General features: G+C 44.6%; 1 protein-coding gene across 1 annotated transcript in view; it reads left to right on the top strand.

Annotated features, from left to right (window-relative positions):
* XKR4 (XK related 4) overlaps positions 1 to 16,551 on the top strand; it is a 336,000-nt gene that overhangs the window by 204,024 nt on the left and 115,425 nt on the right. The window contains exon 2 of the mRNA XM_027972963.3: positions 1,222 to 1,421. Within this exon, the coding sequence (XP_027828764.1) occupies positions 1,222 to 1,421 (200 nt within the window). The remainder of the gene's footprint in view (positions 1 to 1,221; positions 1,422 to 16,551) is intronic.

The following is a 16,551-nucleotide window of genomic DNA, read 5'->3' on the forward strand; positions in this document are numbered from 1 at the left end:
AGTATATGTTTAGGGTAAGCTCTTTTTTCATGCTATCAACGAACAAATGCAAGTTTGTCAGAATAAAATGTGATGACTGTTCACAGACAGCATCTCTCACACCCAAAAGGAAGTGGTGCTGGCTTTTAGGATTGTCAAGCTTGTTCTCATTCTCTCACTTTCCCAAACACGTTGGAAAATTAACACATAATGCTTACCATTACCACATTGATGATTCCACTGAGGATATTTTTAAAGCAGTGGGGTAATTTTATTGTGGATTCAATACACTGGTTTTCTTTCTTCTTTTGTATTGGTTTGAAATTTTCAGTAGTAAATATTTTTTTAAAAGGTTATCAGAAAGGACTCCTGTGGTGGTCCAGTGATTAAGACCCCATGCTTCCACTGTAGGAGATGCAAGTTTGATCCCTGGTTGGGTAACTGAGATCCTGCATGCTACACAGCTAGGCCAAAAATAAATAAATAATTTTTACTTTAAAAAGAAAGGTATCAGGAGACCTTACAAGCATAAACACTCTGGAACTTGACATGCATTCTGTCGTTGAAGGCATGTCTCTTGATTGTAAAGCACATAGAGGCACTGACCAGAAAGGGTATTTGTAGATTTTCAAAGTAGCACATCCTTTCTATACCTCAGTTTCATCTCCCTCTTCAAAACTGCAGGGCAGTGGGATGCTTTCAGGCTTCCCAGGTGGCACTAGTGGTAGAGAATCTGCTTGCCAATGCCACAGGAGACATAGGTTTATCCCTGGGTTGGGAAGATCCCCTGGAGGAGGAAACAGCAACCCACTCCAGTATTCTTGCCTGGAGAATCCCATGGACAGAGGAGCCTGGCGGGAGACGGTCTGTGGGGTCACAAAGAGATGGACAGAATTAAAGCGACTTAGCACTCACAGGATGCCTTCAATGAGGATGAAAATTGCAATGACTCCTCAAAGTGAACCTTTAAGAATAAGAGTTAACTTGGGGCCTTAAGTGATAAGCAGAGAAAGGCTACCCCATCCAGTATTCTGGCCTGGAGAATTTCATGGGCTGTATAGTCCATGGGGTTGCAAAGAGTCGGACACAACTGAGTGACTTTCACTTTCCCTTTCACTTTTAATTGATATGCCACTAAGGCAGCTGTTTCCTGTGTGTGCTTGCACAGATACTGTGGTTTGCGGAAGAGCAGACAGGATCAGTCATCACTCTGGTCTCTTATCCTCCATGTTTCCTTTCTAGGTATTTCCACACGATATACCTAGGTATTCGGAGTCGGCAGAGCGGGGAGAACGACCGGTGGAGGTTCTACTGGAAGATGGTGTATGAATACGCGGACGTGAGCATGCTGCACCTACTGGCCACCTTCTTGGAGAGCGCCCCCCAGCTGGTGCTGCAGCTCTGCATTATCGTGCAGACTCACAGCCTGCAGGCCCTGCAAGGTAAGGGCTCCAGTTTGCTCCCTGCACCTGGGGAAGGATTGTCCGGCTCCTTTGTCACAACCCAAGGACCGTTCCAATAGCCTTTGTTGACGCCGGTCACGGTGCTCCTGGTTAATGTCGGCTGCTTGACACCTGCATTTGTGAACAAGGCTTATTTTCTTCCTCGCCTTCACTTATCATGGGTAATTTACGGAAAGACAATTCATTTTTTGCTCTCAAGCTGCCCTCTGAGTAGGAAAAAAATCCTTATGATTTTACACTTGGTCAGTATGAGAATAGAATCTGCTGAAGTTTTCTGGCTTGTATGATAATTTCCAAACATTTGAAGAAAGACTTATAGTCCTCTCTCTCTTGAATCTTTTATGTATATTAGATATTATGTACATTATATATGTAAATTTATATATATATTTGAATATGAGGGTAATCTCTACCATTTCCTTTTGACATTAAGAGGCAAAGGGAGAGAGAGATTAAAAAGAAATGATAAAGATTACCTTAATATTTTTAAAAAGAAGGTCACATGGGAAAATGTCAGTATTGAACAATGTATTGTTTGTGTAGTACAAAGTTTTATGAAACAAATATTACCGTCAGATTAATATTTTTGTGTTTTACTATCTTGTTGGATCATCTTGTCAGTAAGATGATTCGATTAATAACAGATCTGCCCTGCCATTTCCTTAGGGCCTGCTGCTCCAATCTTTTCAGAAGCTAGAAGATTAGACAGGCCAGTGGGTAGACCGGTGAATATATATGGAGGATGATGCATACGTAGCCGTGTTCTAAATAGTTTCCTGATAATGTGTCCATCCTGTAATTGATAGATATTAAACAGATAACGTTCTATAATGTGTGCATCTTGTTTCAACCTCAGCAGAGCCTGGCTGTGACTTTCCCTGTGTACTAGGCCATCCTCTAAGCTGAGACATGATCAGGGGAATCCCCACAGTGTCCTTATAACTCATTATTGCAAGGAGCACACTAACCTGGTAACTGCAGGGAGGGGTGGGAGACATATGACAGGAAAAGACAAGTGGAGAGGGTGCTGGTAGCCAGTGACCCGTGGACTGATGAGTTCTTGGCCCAACCCTGGCTCTAGACAAGAATAGCTGCAGTGCATGAAGTCTGAGGAAAGAGTCCAAGAGAACCATGGGGTGTGAGCCTCACAGGCCAGAAAGCCAATCGGAAGAAAGAGAAGATGGGTGTTAGCACAGAAACAGAAGAGATGAGCTTGGAGAATGTGAGCCATATGAATTATCTGTGAAGGAGCATGTCTAGAGATGAAAGACCATGAGCTGCAGAGGGAGGCTCTGGCTTTGCTTGTCTCATTTCCTTGCTGTGATATCTGGTGCAAGCCACTTAACCTCCCTGGGTCCCCATTTCTCAAATGTAAAGGACACAAACTAAAAGAGATGGCCTACAAACTCCTTGACAGCATGGCCATAGTGTTGATCCTTACAGGGTCAGGCACAGGCATCAAGAGGGGGTCTGTACATGAGGGTACAAATGCAGAGGCGATATGAAGCTGAGCCTCTGTCAGGTTGCTCTTCTCCAGAACAACTCACAACCCCCTCTTGGTATAGTTACACACATGAAAACTCTCTAAAGGAGAAAACCCCATGTACAAGCGGAGGGGGGCTTGCAAGCCACTGTCCAGTGGCCCAAGATTACTAGTCATCTCTACTAGTTTCCTGAAAGATTTGAAAAATCACAGAAAACTTTTCACCCTAAAGATGATGGAGATGGAGGAGGGAAGGGAAGGTGGGTTACAAGTATGAGTTCATCTTTTCCATCTGAGAGTTTGATGTAAAGTTTTACAGAAAAAAAACAAACAAACAAACAGAGAAAAGGTAATTCATTGGCTTCATAAGATTGTTCATCCTTAATATAGGAATCAAACCACGTGTTTCTTGAAGTTTTGGCTCTTCCCTAATGCTGTTCCCAGCTTAGCTGCTAAGCTCACTATTGCATCAGGTCTGCTACAGACTTTGGGATTGGGACCTCATCCTTGGCCAAGGCAAGCCTTGCTATGAAAATCAGAGAAACATAGGATAAACATGTTCTGTGTCTCCCCAAAGATGGTCAAGAGACAACTGGATCCAAAGATCACTAGGATCAACCAAGTTGTTGAGCACAGATGAGAGATAAGACCACTGAGCTTCTCAGCCACTCGTATGGTAGCTATTTTCTAAGCAGGGAAGTGGGCAGAAAGTTGTGCTTTAAAAAAAAAAAAACAGAGTAAATTGTTGTTTAGTCAAGAAGTTGTGTCAGAGTCTTTTGCAACCCTGGAATTTTCTAGGCAAGAATACTGGAGTGGCTTGCCATTTTCTTCTCTGAAGGATCTTCCTGAGCCAGGGAACAAACCACGTCTCTTATGTCTTCTGCATCAGCAAGCAGCTTCTTAACTGCTAGCACCACCCGGGAAACCCAGAAGCTAAGAGGTTTCCCTTAAACAGACACTGTCCCCAGCCAACCAGGATGAGAGACGACTTGGGTGTGACAACTGCCTCCTTTGTCACATCCTGAGGAGGACTTTCTAGACCCAAATCCCTGGATTTCCAGTTGCTCCACTTTACGGTGCTTCCCAGGTAGCTCAGATGGTAAAGAATCTGCCTGCAATGTAAAGTAGGTAGAACAGCGGGCTGGCTCCCCAAGGTCAGGTTAGACAAGGAACCCATCCGCCCCCAGGCCCAAGTCCTTTGTGCTGGGTCCCCATCTCTGTGCCCGGCTCCACCCATGGATTTCCTCTGGGGAGGGGAAGCTCTGGCGACAGTACCAGCTGCAAGGGGGGACTGTGCCCCTCCCTTCAGATCTGTCTACTTTTCCATTGTTATTCTCATTCGTTCATTAACACAGTTTTAAAATGTCTGTTGAGTGCATGATGGTGTGTGAACTGCTGTAAAATTTGTCCTAAAACTTTACTTTTTATTAAGAGTTTGTAATGTGATGTTGTAAACAATGCAACAAAACATATTTAGAAATGCCTAATTTATCTAGAACAGAATGAGCTGTTCTACCTTCTAGGTGGGATGATATGCAACTAGGGGAATCTCAGAGGGCATTTGGTTCCCCTTCCCCAGAGAGGAGGCCACGCAGCCCCTACTTGAGCCAGTTGTTCATTAGGGAACAGCTCTCACTGTGTCACAGATGCTATGTGGAAGGCAAGTCGTGGGCATCCAGCCCACCACCACCTGACACATGGGTCTCTGACCAATTCTGTCTCCACTCACCTTGCAACCTGAGGGTCCACCATCCCACCGGAAGGCTGCTCATCACCCCAAGACCGATGTAGCAAAAGCTGTCCTCCCCAGTGCTGGGCAGGCTGTTCCCCATCCCCTCTGCAGACTGTTCTTCCCAATGCCCTTCATGCAGTGTTCATGTCAAGCGGGTGAGCGCCACGGGCTCAGTTGAGTCCACGGGCACAGTTGTCTCCTCAAGTTGAGCTGAACAAGAGTTAAGTCTGGGTTTCTGAAGCTGTTTATCTTAAGGTCCTTGTTCTTGTAGCCATTTAGTTCAATTAGGACCTAGGAAATGCGAGTGTTAAATTTGTTCCTATGAAATCTATGCTCATAACTTTGGGAAGAGTGGAGCAGACCAGACAGGACAGTTCATTTCCAAGTTTGTAGCAACAGGACCTCTCTCCTGGTGTCTGGTCTGAGGATGCTGCAGGCCAGGAAGTCTGCACCTGCCGCCCAGCTCTCCTTCATCTTGGTGTGGGCACCAGCCTGCTGGCCCTTCCTATACAACATCTGCCAAGAGCTTGTGCACATACTTTAATGCCCCACACCACTCAGGGGGTTGCTGTTGTCTCTCTGATCCTGAACTGGTGTGTGTTTTGCTTTTTGGTGTCCATTAGAATATCATCCCCAACCAGGAAGACAAAAAACGTTAGTGTCAACTTAAAAATTAGTCACAACCTAGAAGTTGAGAGTTATGTTTAATTGGTGGGAATTTTTAGGACTTCAAGCCCAGGAGGCAGCATCGAAAGTGACCGTGAGAGAACTGCTCCAGGGAGGTGAGGAGAGGAGCCAGGTTATATAGAAGTTTTGCAACAAAGGGCAGGTAATCTGAACATCAAAAGATTATTGTGAATTAAAGAAAGCCAGATACCCCAAGTGAAAGAATTTAGTGCTTTTCTATGTAAGGGAAGATGCAGGAGTCTAGGCTCACTGAAATCATTCCTTTCGTATGCAGCTCAGCTCTCTGGGGCCAGTATCTTGTGCTTTCTCAATCTGAGCTCTCTAGGGGCTCACTGGAGGGAGTGGCTATGGTCTGACGGCTGTCAGATCACAGGTATTCTTCTCTTTCCTGAGTTCCCTTAAGGCTCACCAGTTCACAAAGAAGGGCTGCAATTGCTGATGGCTGTGACATCCTTGTTTATTGATAAGTCAGGAAATACTCCATTTCTCATTAGGTATGTCAAAAAGCAGGGATTTAAATCAGGGAATCTACACAGGAAGCTGAGAGGGCAAAAAGAGGATGTTCAAACGAATCAGAGATTCTTAATTAAAGGAAGCAGCTCTCAGCACTGGGGTGAGACGAATGAGAAAGAGGAGCAGTCTTTGTGGAGGGGCCCAGCCTGGCGAGTGCTGGGTAACGAGACGGGCCAGCCTATCTGCTGCAGAGATGCCCAGGGAAGGACACCAGGCAAGGATGGAGCAAGGCTCATAGGAATATTCTTACTTTTGAGGGCCTGTCCCAGCAGCTGCTCCCCCTGCCACGGTAGGGCTGTGCCCCCCCCCCCCTGGCATGCCAAGGGCTGGAGACCAGACAGGTCCAAGGATGAGAGTAGGCAGATCTGAGCTGGAAGCCAGAAAAATGTCTTCTTACCTGGCCCCCCACCTTCCAAGCTCCTGCCAGGGTCCCCTCTTGGCCAAGCGTAGCAGGAAGCTGGTGTCGAGGGTCTGGGGACTCCCACCTGCCAGGCCCCCATTCAGCTGGGCTCCTTTTGCCTGACTCTACCTAAGAGATTCGCTCATCAAGCTAGTTAAAGCTATTTGTGAGTGAAAACTGGAAAGACTGTCATATGAGACCAATGCACGCACTTTAGACCTTGGCGATGGCGTTGCGTTAAACACATCCACGTAGCCAAATCAGGCAAGTGACACATCTTTCCTGAGATGTCCAACCAGAGCTCAGTGGTCCATCAGTGCTGTCCGTCATCAGGCATGATTTCTCCTTGAAACTCGCCTTCCTGCTCCAAAACAGATTGCTTCCTACCTTCTTCTATGCTCTCACACTTCCAATTGTCTGCCTCCATCACTCCAGACTGCTGGTCTCACTTCCTATTTCAGTGAGAAAAGAGAAGCAATTAATTAAATTAGAGCTGCTGTATTTTCCCACTGCTAAGTCCACCTGTTTCTGTACCTGTCACCTGGCTTCCCTTTACACATTCCTTCCCAGCTACATGGACCCAGTGCACACAGGAGGCCCACTGTAAACCACCGGTGGGTACTTGTTGAATCAAAGGAAGAATGATTATCTGCTGGGTGACCAAGTTCTATGCTAGGTGTGCTTGACCCAAAATTGAATGGCACAGTCCTCCTCTCAGAGAATTCAACCTCAGAAAGAGAAAAAACAAAAAATTGTTATGGCTCAGCAAGCTGTGCTCTGTTGGTGGGCATGACAAGGTCACACAGAATGACCTCTTATAGAAAAGGATACAGAGCAAGTGGAAAAGCTGCACTGTCTATGACGTCAGGGCACATTGGAAGAATCAGGGAAGCTTCCATGAAAAGAGCGACCTTTGAGCTGGGTCACAAACGTGTGGAGTATTTTGTCACATTCAATAAAAAAAAAAGATAGTAGCATGAACAAAACCAGAAGAGAGAGGTCAGTGGGTTTGTCTGCACCTGTCTGTTCAGCCATGCTGGCAGATAACCATCTCCTCAAAGCAGTGAGATGGCTGGTGTTACTTACAGCACATAATAGATTTATTCCTCCTATTTGAAAGATATTTCTAGTAGCAGGGTATATCCTGCATATTTACTTTACAAAAATACACCGATTTTTCTGTCCATCTTACTTTTCAGCCTATGTTTTTACATTGTTCAGTACTTGGGGTTAGCAGTAAATTAATCATTTAAGTAGTAAATTGCCAATCTGCTTAATTGTTACGTATATGGAGTTGAGTTTTAAAGTTTTTTTAATTTTGATTTATTTATTTTTAGCTGCACTGGGTCTTTGTTGCTCTGTGGGCTTTTTGTCTAGTTGTGGCAAGCGGGGGCTACTCTCTGGTGTCCGTGCAAGGGCTCCTCCCCACAGCAGTGGCTCCTCCCCATGGCAGTGGATCCTCCCCGTTGCAGTGGCTCCTCCTCGTTGCAGTGGCTCCTCCTCATTGCAGTGGCTCCTCCCCATTGCATTGACTCCTCCCAATGGCAGTGGCTCCTCCCCATTGCAATGGCTCCTCCCCATTGCAGTGGCTTCTCTTCTTGTGGAGCATGGGCTCTAGGCACACCTGCTTCAGTAACTGGCACGTGGGCTTAGTTGCTCCATGGCATGTGGGATCTTCCCAGACCAGGGATCAAACCCTGCATTGGCAGGCAGATTCTTAACCCCTGGACCACCAGGGGCTCCTTTGAAGACCTATTATCATCAATAACTCTGTAAGGAGAGGCTCACACACCTGACAAGGCTTGTTGGCCACACTGCTCCACTATGTTGAAAAGTATTGGCAGAATAAACGATGGATGCCATGAGGATAATGATATTATTGATCCCTGTATTTCACATTCAATCACCTCTGAGTCATGGTACCATTCCAAGTTAGAAGAACAGAGAGAAGCTGCATTTGCTGATCACTGATTCAAGTGCTTGAAATCAACTCTGTGTGGTAGCAGCCCCCAGCACAGCTGTGAACAGTTTTGAATTTGAATCATTTTGAACATAATATGAAATAAGGGCCTGACTATTTTTAGGTTCTACTTAATTATCTCCAATAATCAAGCACAAATCTTGGTATTTTTCCACTCAGTATTCCTCTTCTCTCTCTCTCTCTCCTCCTCAGTGAGGTGGGAGTGAGTGTGCATGCGTGTCCAGGCTGTGGGTGACAGACTGGGTGCTGTGGGGGTGGGGTAACAGATCAAACAATTGTACACAAGTGGCCCGCAAGACCAGAGACCTGGTGGAAAGTTGTGGGGTGGTCGGTGCAACAAAGAAGCAAACAGAAATATGGGCTGTCTACGGATACGACTGAGCGACTTCATTTTCACTTTTCACTTTCATGCATTGGAGAAGGAAATGGCAACCCACTCCAGTATTCTTGCCTGGAGAATCACAGGGACGGGGGTGCCTGGTGGGCTGCCATCTATGGGGTCGCACAGAGTCGGACACGACTGACATGACTTAGCAGCAGCAGCAGCACAGTGAATAGGGGTCCCCAAACACCCACTGTTCCTTTGTCTTTCTTGTGCGATGCTGGAGAAGACTCTTAAGAGTCAAACCAGTCAATCCTAAAGGAAATCAACCCTGAATATTCATTGGAAGGACTGATGCTGAAGCTGAAGCTCCAATACTTTGGCCACCTGATGCAAAGAGCCAACTCATTGGAAAAGACCCTGATGCTGGGAAAGATTGAGGGCAGGAGGAAAAGGGGGCAACAGAAGATGAGGTGGTTGGATGCCATTACCGACTCAATGGACATGAGTTTAACAAACTCAGGGAGATAGTGAAGGACAGGGAAGGCTGGCATGTTGCAGTCCATGGGGTCGCAAAGAGTCAGACACAACTGAGCGACTGAACAGCAACAACTTCCACTCTCCCCTAATATTTCAGTAATGTTTCAGCACTTCATACCTTCAAGGCATCAACTCATGGAAAAATGCACAACCTAAGAGATGTGAGTCTCAGTTTTATTCAAGGACCTTACTGACGGTGATAACCAAGGAGAGGGCCTCTCAGCAACTCTGAGGAGACTGTTCCAAAGGGGTAAAGGAGGAACTAGTTTGCGTATGATTTCGGACTGGGAATGCGTGCAAACCAGCAAGCATGCATGCTTGCTAAGTGTCTTCAGTCGTGTCCGACTCTTGGTGACCCTGTGGACTGTGGCTGGCCAGGCTCCTCTTTCCATGGGATTCTCCAGGCTGGAGTATTGGAGTGGGTCGCCGTGCCCTCCTTCAGGGGCTCCTCGTGGCCCAGGGGTTGGACCCACGTCTCTTATGGCTCTTGCATTGGCAGGTGGGCTCTTTACCACTAGCCCCACCTAAGTGTCAGTCCAGCCTGCTGCTGCTGCCGCTGCTAAGTCGCTTCAGTCGTGTCCGACTCTGTGCGACCCCATAGACGGCCGCCCACCAGGCTCCCCCGTCCCTGGGATTCTCCAGGCAAGAGCACTGGAGTGGGTTGCCATTTCCTTCTCCAATGCATGAAAAGTGAAAAGCGAAAATGATGTTGCTCAGTCTTGTCTAACTCCTAGCGACCCCATGGACTGCAGCCTACCAGGCTCCTCCATCCATGGGATATTCCAGGCAAGAGTACTGGAGTGGGGCGCCATTGCCTTCTCGTGCAATCCAGCATACACCCTGCTAAAAGGTTGCTGCTGCTCCCAAAGAACAGATACCTCAAGTTAATGATTTTAGTGCTTTTCTATATATGGAAGGTGCAAGAATCAGGGTTCATTAAAATTCTTCCTGGGACTTCCCTAGTGGTTCGGTGGTTAAAACATTGCCTTCCCCAATACAGGGGGTGTGGGTTCAATTTCTGTTCAGGGAGCTGAGATGCCACAAGCCTTGGGGCCAAAAAACCAAAACCAAAAGTGGAAACAATTTTGTAACAAATTCAATAAAGACTTTTAACAAATTGTCTACATTTAAAAAATCTAAAATAAAAAATAAAATTATTCCTGAGATATACATCTACCTTTCTGTGGGGCCTGATTTTCCAAAGCACAGAGTGCTTCATCCTGACTTTATCCTGTATCCTTCTAGTGTCCATTGTTCATCAACTCTCAGAGACTGGTGACTTAACCTTTGCAGAACTGGGTGGGGAGCAATGCTCTTTGGGTTTGTTTTTGGTTTTTTGGGGTTTTTTTTGCTGTTTGTTTACAAAGGAAACAGCAGCCTACTCATCTGACCTTTATGCCACACTCAGTGCACGTATTTACTTTGACTATCAGCATACTGTAATTGTTATTTCTAAAAACCAAAAAATAGCTACCCCAAATGCTCTCTGAGCAGGGTTGAAGTGAGGTCAACTTCATAAAAAATTCAAAAGTGGCTTACTCTGGTATTTTCCCAATTTTTTTTCTAGGAAGCCACAGACAGAGTGGCATGCTCAGGGTTTTCTTTCCCAGTTCTGGTTGGGGGTGTGGATTAAGGGAAGCACCCAAAACCATAAGTTGCTTTCATCATGAAACACATTCTCAATGACAAACTTTTGCTGCCACAAAATGTACATTTGAGTCTAGAAATATTTTAAAAAGTTAGATTGCGTTTTAAAGCATTCCTTAGACATGGCAGCTAATATTATCTTGATGACTCAGCAGGAATAAAGACATGGGATCTTTTCCTGTTGACTGATTTAAGAAAGGCGTTTTTTCCACTGAACCACTCAGGCATGCATGGGAGCCCATATGTATGCAATCAATCGGTAGAGATGAGATCCCATCTCCGTGAGCCAGATGCAAGCAGGAAGAAAAAGGAGCAACGTTCAGTTGGTCTGTAAATGCTCCTTAGCATAAAAGCACGTGGAGATTCAGTCCCAAGGCACACAATGAGCTTCTGATTGCAGGAGGACAGGCCTGCTGAGAGCTGCCTCAGAAGGGTTTGTCAGCACTTCCATTGTGATTCATTTCCGCAGCTTCCACTCAGCTGAAGAAAAAGTCCAAGAGTCTGTGAGACTAGGGAGCCTCCAAATCTCCAAAACTTTTAAAACATTCACAGTATCATCACTTCACATACTTGGGGGTGAAGTTCTCCAGTATAGGGTTGAAATGTAGGGTTTTCCAGTGTGTAGGTTCCTGTAAGGGCTTCACTTTGTCAACAAAGGTCTGTATAGTCAAAGCTATGGTTTTTCCAGTAGCCATGTTTTATGTGAGAGTTGGACCACAAAGAAGGTTGAATGCTGAAGAGTTAATGCTTTCTAATTGTGGTGCTGGAGAAGACTCTTGAGCCTCTCTTGGGCAGCAAGGAGATCAAACCAGTTAATCCTAAAGGAAACCAACCCTGAACATTCATTGGAAGGACTGTTGCTGAAGATGAAACTCTAATACTTTGGCCACCTGATATGAAGAGCTGACTTATTGGAAAAGGCCCTGATGCTGGAAAAGATTGACGGTAGATGAAGGAGGCAGCAGAGGATAAGATGGTTGGATGGCATCATCAACTCAATGGCATGAATTGGAGCAAACTCCAGGAGATAGTGGAGGACAGAGAAGCCTGACATATTGCAGTCCATGGGATCGCAAAGAGTCTGACATGACTTAGGGACTGAACAACGACAACAAACCAGCCTTACCACCAAGACTATACTACTAATCCAGGAAATTAGGAATGCTACATCACTGCTTCTTCCAGGAAGGAAAGAAGGATGAATAATTCAACAAACTGAAATATCAGAGGTCAAAGAAAAGCACCAGAGCTCCATAAATTCTGCATGCCCCAGTGGTGCCCCAGTTCTCCACTTGCTTGATGCTTGTCAGGATATCTAATGCTCTCCTATACATCGAGGGCATGGGGGGGAATAAAGTGAGACAGTAATCTGATATTATCAGACCCCAGAAGGTACTTCTGGAAACACTAATTGGATTTTTCTTCAGCTCCTTTTAATTTAGTGAGTTCTAGGAGAAGATCACACCTCTCCTAACACTTATAAAGAGAATTTGTGAGCAAGATTGTGCACAAGTAATACCTACTTGACGCTCGAGGCAACACGTTGCCATGGTACCAATCAGATTTCATCTTCACTGGGGGAATAGAAATTAAACCTGACAAGTTTGAGTGTCACTGTTTTCATTGGTTCCCGTAAGCAGTGTGAATGCTCGAAAGGAAAAGAGGTCTAGTTTTGTTGTTGTTTTCTGGTTTTGAAACAATAGTACATTAAAATGAATAGGACACAAATAGTCTAATGAGTTTCGAGAAACAAAGAATCCCCCAAAGGAGCTCATTATTCTTATAAATTTGTGTTATCAAAGGGTGCTGAAATGCCAAAAAGCAAGTTCTTAATGGTTAGAAGCAGCGGTGTCATGTCCCAGCCAGAGAGAGTGAGCTGGAGACAAATGGGGTTCAAATTCAGGATTGATCTGCAAGCATAATTGGCTATTTTTATGGCTTTAAAATTCTGATCTTATATGAGAGCTGTAAAATATCCATTGTGCTTCGGGAAACATCTGTGCATTTGGCTCTCATAATAAAACAAATATTGCGAATCGAGAGAGGTTGCCTGCTATGAAGAAAAACAAGAGAATGATTAACTTGAAATTCAGGAAAGCGGTTGCCCATGGGAATGAGGTGCAGAGAGAAAGGGGTTTCAAAGACATTGGTTACATTCCATTTCTTCTTTTTTAAAATTTTATTTATTTATTTAACTTATTTTTATTGTGGGCTGTGTTGGTTCCTCATTGCTGCACAGGCTTCTCTCCAGTTACAGCGAGCAGGGGCCACTCTCTAGTTGGGGTGTACAGACTGTTGCTGGGAGAAGTCAATTCTGACTGTATGTTGGAACTGTTTCTTTGACTGGCTTTCCTTTCCTTTTGTTATTATGCACACAGCGCATGCTCAGTAACTTTAGTCGTGTCCGACTCTGTGACCCCAGGGACTGCAGCCCACCAGGCTTCCCTGTCCTTCATTATCTCCCAGAATTTGCTCAAACTCATGTCCATTGAGTCAGTGATGCCATCCAACCATCCCATCTTCTGCTGCCTCCTCCTTTTGCCTTCAATCCTTCCCAGTATCAGAATCTTTTCCAATGAGTCAGCTCCTTGCATCAGGTGGCCAAGGTATTGGAGCCTCAGCTTCAACATCAGTCCTTCCAATGAAAATATTCAGGGTTGATTTCCTTTAGATTTGACTGGTTTGATCTCCTTAGTGTCCAAGGGACTCTCAAGAGTCTTCTCCAGCACCACAGTGCTGGCTGGTTCCCGCTTAATTTCTCAGAGCACAGATAGGAGGTATGACTATTACAGTGCAAATTTCCCAGGCATTTCTATTCACTTGCACACATTTAGATCCTAGTATCAGAGAAGCATAGGTAAATTTGGGCTGCTGTCTTTCACTCCTGCTTTGGTTTGGGGCTCTAGGGTCAAAGAAAGAGTCAGGATGTCCTTCTGCTGCCCTGCCACTTTGCTCACATCCTGGGGTGGTTTTCCAAGCAGAACTAGGTGGGGGTGGGAGGCTGCAGCAGAACCCTTGGCCTGGCCTCTGAAAACTGGAGTAAATCTCAGAGGCCCAATTTCTTTCCTCTGAGGTGGGGAACTACCTCAAGTGTTGCAATGAACGCTCATTATGGCATAACACACATAACACACACATAACTCGAGGCCTGGCACTTAATATTAACTCAGAAAACATTTCATGTGCTCCCTCTTACTGTTCTAACGAAATTAAATTCACAGTCATGTCTCAAAGGGAAAGCTTCTGTCCTCAGAAGAACTGCCTGCGTCTGTGCTGCTTCATTGGTTCTGATGAAAGGCAGGCTGAGGGAATCTGGCAGCATCCAATTCTCCCAAATCTGTCCAAGCATCCTGAGGAATAATCAAATTGAAGCCCACGCTGAACTTCAGGGCGGCAGGGATGAGCACCAAATGTGATGTGGCGTCTTAGCAAGCAAAAACGAAAGACCGATGCCATTGACAGGCTAGTTTGGAGGTGACCTGGCCATTGTCCTTACCCCAACCTCCTTCAATAGGAGTTCAGTGTAAGGATGAGTAAGAAATGTGTGCAAAACTTCTGTGATAACATGTAAAAGGGTAAAAGCTATTTCTACAATAATCAACACAATTGAGAAAAGACATGTTCCTTCTAAATGTGGAAAGGGAAAAGGGAAACCCTTCAGGAAATTAAATCTGAGCCCCATGACATTGTTCTGCTTCTGTAGAAATCCAGATAGTACAAAAACATACAATTCAGATGAACTTTCAGCTGCTGTATTTCTCTCATTTTCTTCATTCCCAGTTATTTTTATTTATTTTTCCCCACCAACCCCCCAGTTATTTTTAATAGTTTCAATCTGTTTCAAGAACCAACAAGTGATTTCTTATGGGGCAGGACATGCAAGCAGAGACTGGGCTTTGTCCACCAAGTTGTCACCCAGAAGAGAACCAGGCCCAAACCCCCCATCCGGACTCCCAGAACATCCCTCTGCTGCTTCTGCAGAGGTGTCCTTGGTGTCTCTAGTGTCTGCTCTGCATATGGCACCTACTATTTATTAACATAGTTACTCTCAACAGAATATAGGTGATTTATGCCTTTGATGAAATGGCCCAACTTGAACAACTCTAAATCTAAGGCTCAAAATACATAAAAATATGTTTGTTGTTAGTCTCTCAGTTGTGTTTAACTCTTTGTGACCCCATGGACTATAGCCTGCCAGGATCCTCTATCCATGGGGATTCCCCAGGCAAGAATACTCAAGTCAGTTGCCATGCACTCCTCCAGGAGATCTTCCAGACCCAGTGATTAAACCCACGTCTCCTGCATTAGCAGGTGGATTCTTTACTGCTGAGCCACCAGGGAAGCCCCATAAACATTTTACATGGCATTATCTCATCAAAGCACTTCCACCCCATCACACCTCTTCCTCTCCCCACAGTGAAACTTTTCTTCTTATTCTTATTTTCCAAATGGGGTGCAAAGATCCAAGAGGTCAAACTCTAGAACTAAGAGAAGATATCAGATCAGAGTCAGAAAGAGACCTATGTCTTGTCTTCCATTTATATTGTGTTTCCTCCAAAAAAATTAAATATTATGCAAATTCTAAATATTGATACTAAAGAAGAGATTTTTTTCTGTAAATCTTTGTAACATTTCAACTGGAGATGCCTTGTCAACTTTTCTCATCCTAAATGGCCAAGAAAGGCAATAATTATTTTTCTGATGCTGAAGTTTGATATTCTAGTAGAAAAACGCAAAGTGTGACTTGTATTTAACTCTATTCCAACAAGAATATGCAGTCATGAATGGAAGTGATCACTGACCTGGAACGAGATTACTCTGAACATGACACGATTACACAAAGTGGAAGCATTTATTTTTAGTGAACTGCTTTTTAAAAGCTGCTGTGAATATATGCCAAAGAATAAAACGCTAGCTACTAGGTTTTGAGAAGCAGAATAAAATACAATACTGAGTTACTGAGGGATGATATATTTTGGCTGAGGTAGCTGAGGTGGTGTGTTTTAGAGTTGGTAGCAATAAAGGTAATCAGGTGATGCTTAATGTTGCCAAGAGACTGCAGTGTAGCCATTAAAGGGAGGAGAACAGGAGGGCGTTGGGAAGGTCAGAGCTTCGATTGTGAAAGATTTCTATTAGGTATTGATTGCATTGACACTTATAGCGGCCTAAAGGTGGAAAATTTATTTGTTAAAAAAAAAAAAGTCTCCGTCGCAGAAGGCTGGATGGGTAACCAGCTAAAATACTGAGCTTTCTCAGCTGGTTTCCTGGAGGGAAATGTCATTCACTGATGCTTGCTATTTTTGTAGCATCTCTTTTTATCACTCAGGACATTAGGTACCTGGTCTTGTTAATTCCTAAAATACTGAGGAGGGTGCGTTGGGTGATAGTGGGGAGAGTCAGATGTGTAGCTGTTAGACACTGCCTTTATTGAGGGGGTAAGCGAATGTCAAATGCTCAGATCTAAGCAGACTGAACGCAACTGCCTTCCCCCAGCTCTGATCTGCCTCGTTGCACCTCTGACCTCAAGAGGTTCTTTACATATCTCAAAATACATCTCTTACATTTTTTGATCCTCAGTACACCAAGCAAAAGCTACAGGAACTGCCTAAGAGCCAAGGAGGAGAGTAAACCACTTAGTCAAGTGTAAAGGAAACCACTGAAATACCTTAGTTTAGGCATTTGGTTGAGCAGGGATTTTTGGTTGGAATTTTTTTTAATTTTTAGTGTGACTGATTATTATTTTAGGTGAACTGGTATCTCAATTTGGAATTTGCTAAGATGAGAAGCATTAAATAGTTCACATT

Source organism: Ovis aries, chromosome 9 (genome assembly GCF_016772045.2).
Source record: "Ovis aries strain OAR_USU_Benz2616 breed Rambouillet chromosome 9, ARS-UI_Ramb_v3.0, whole genome shotgun sequence".
Taxonomy (NCBI): Eukaryota; Metazoa; Chordata; class Mammalia; order Artiodactyla; family Bovidae; genus Ovis; species Ovis aries.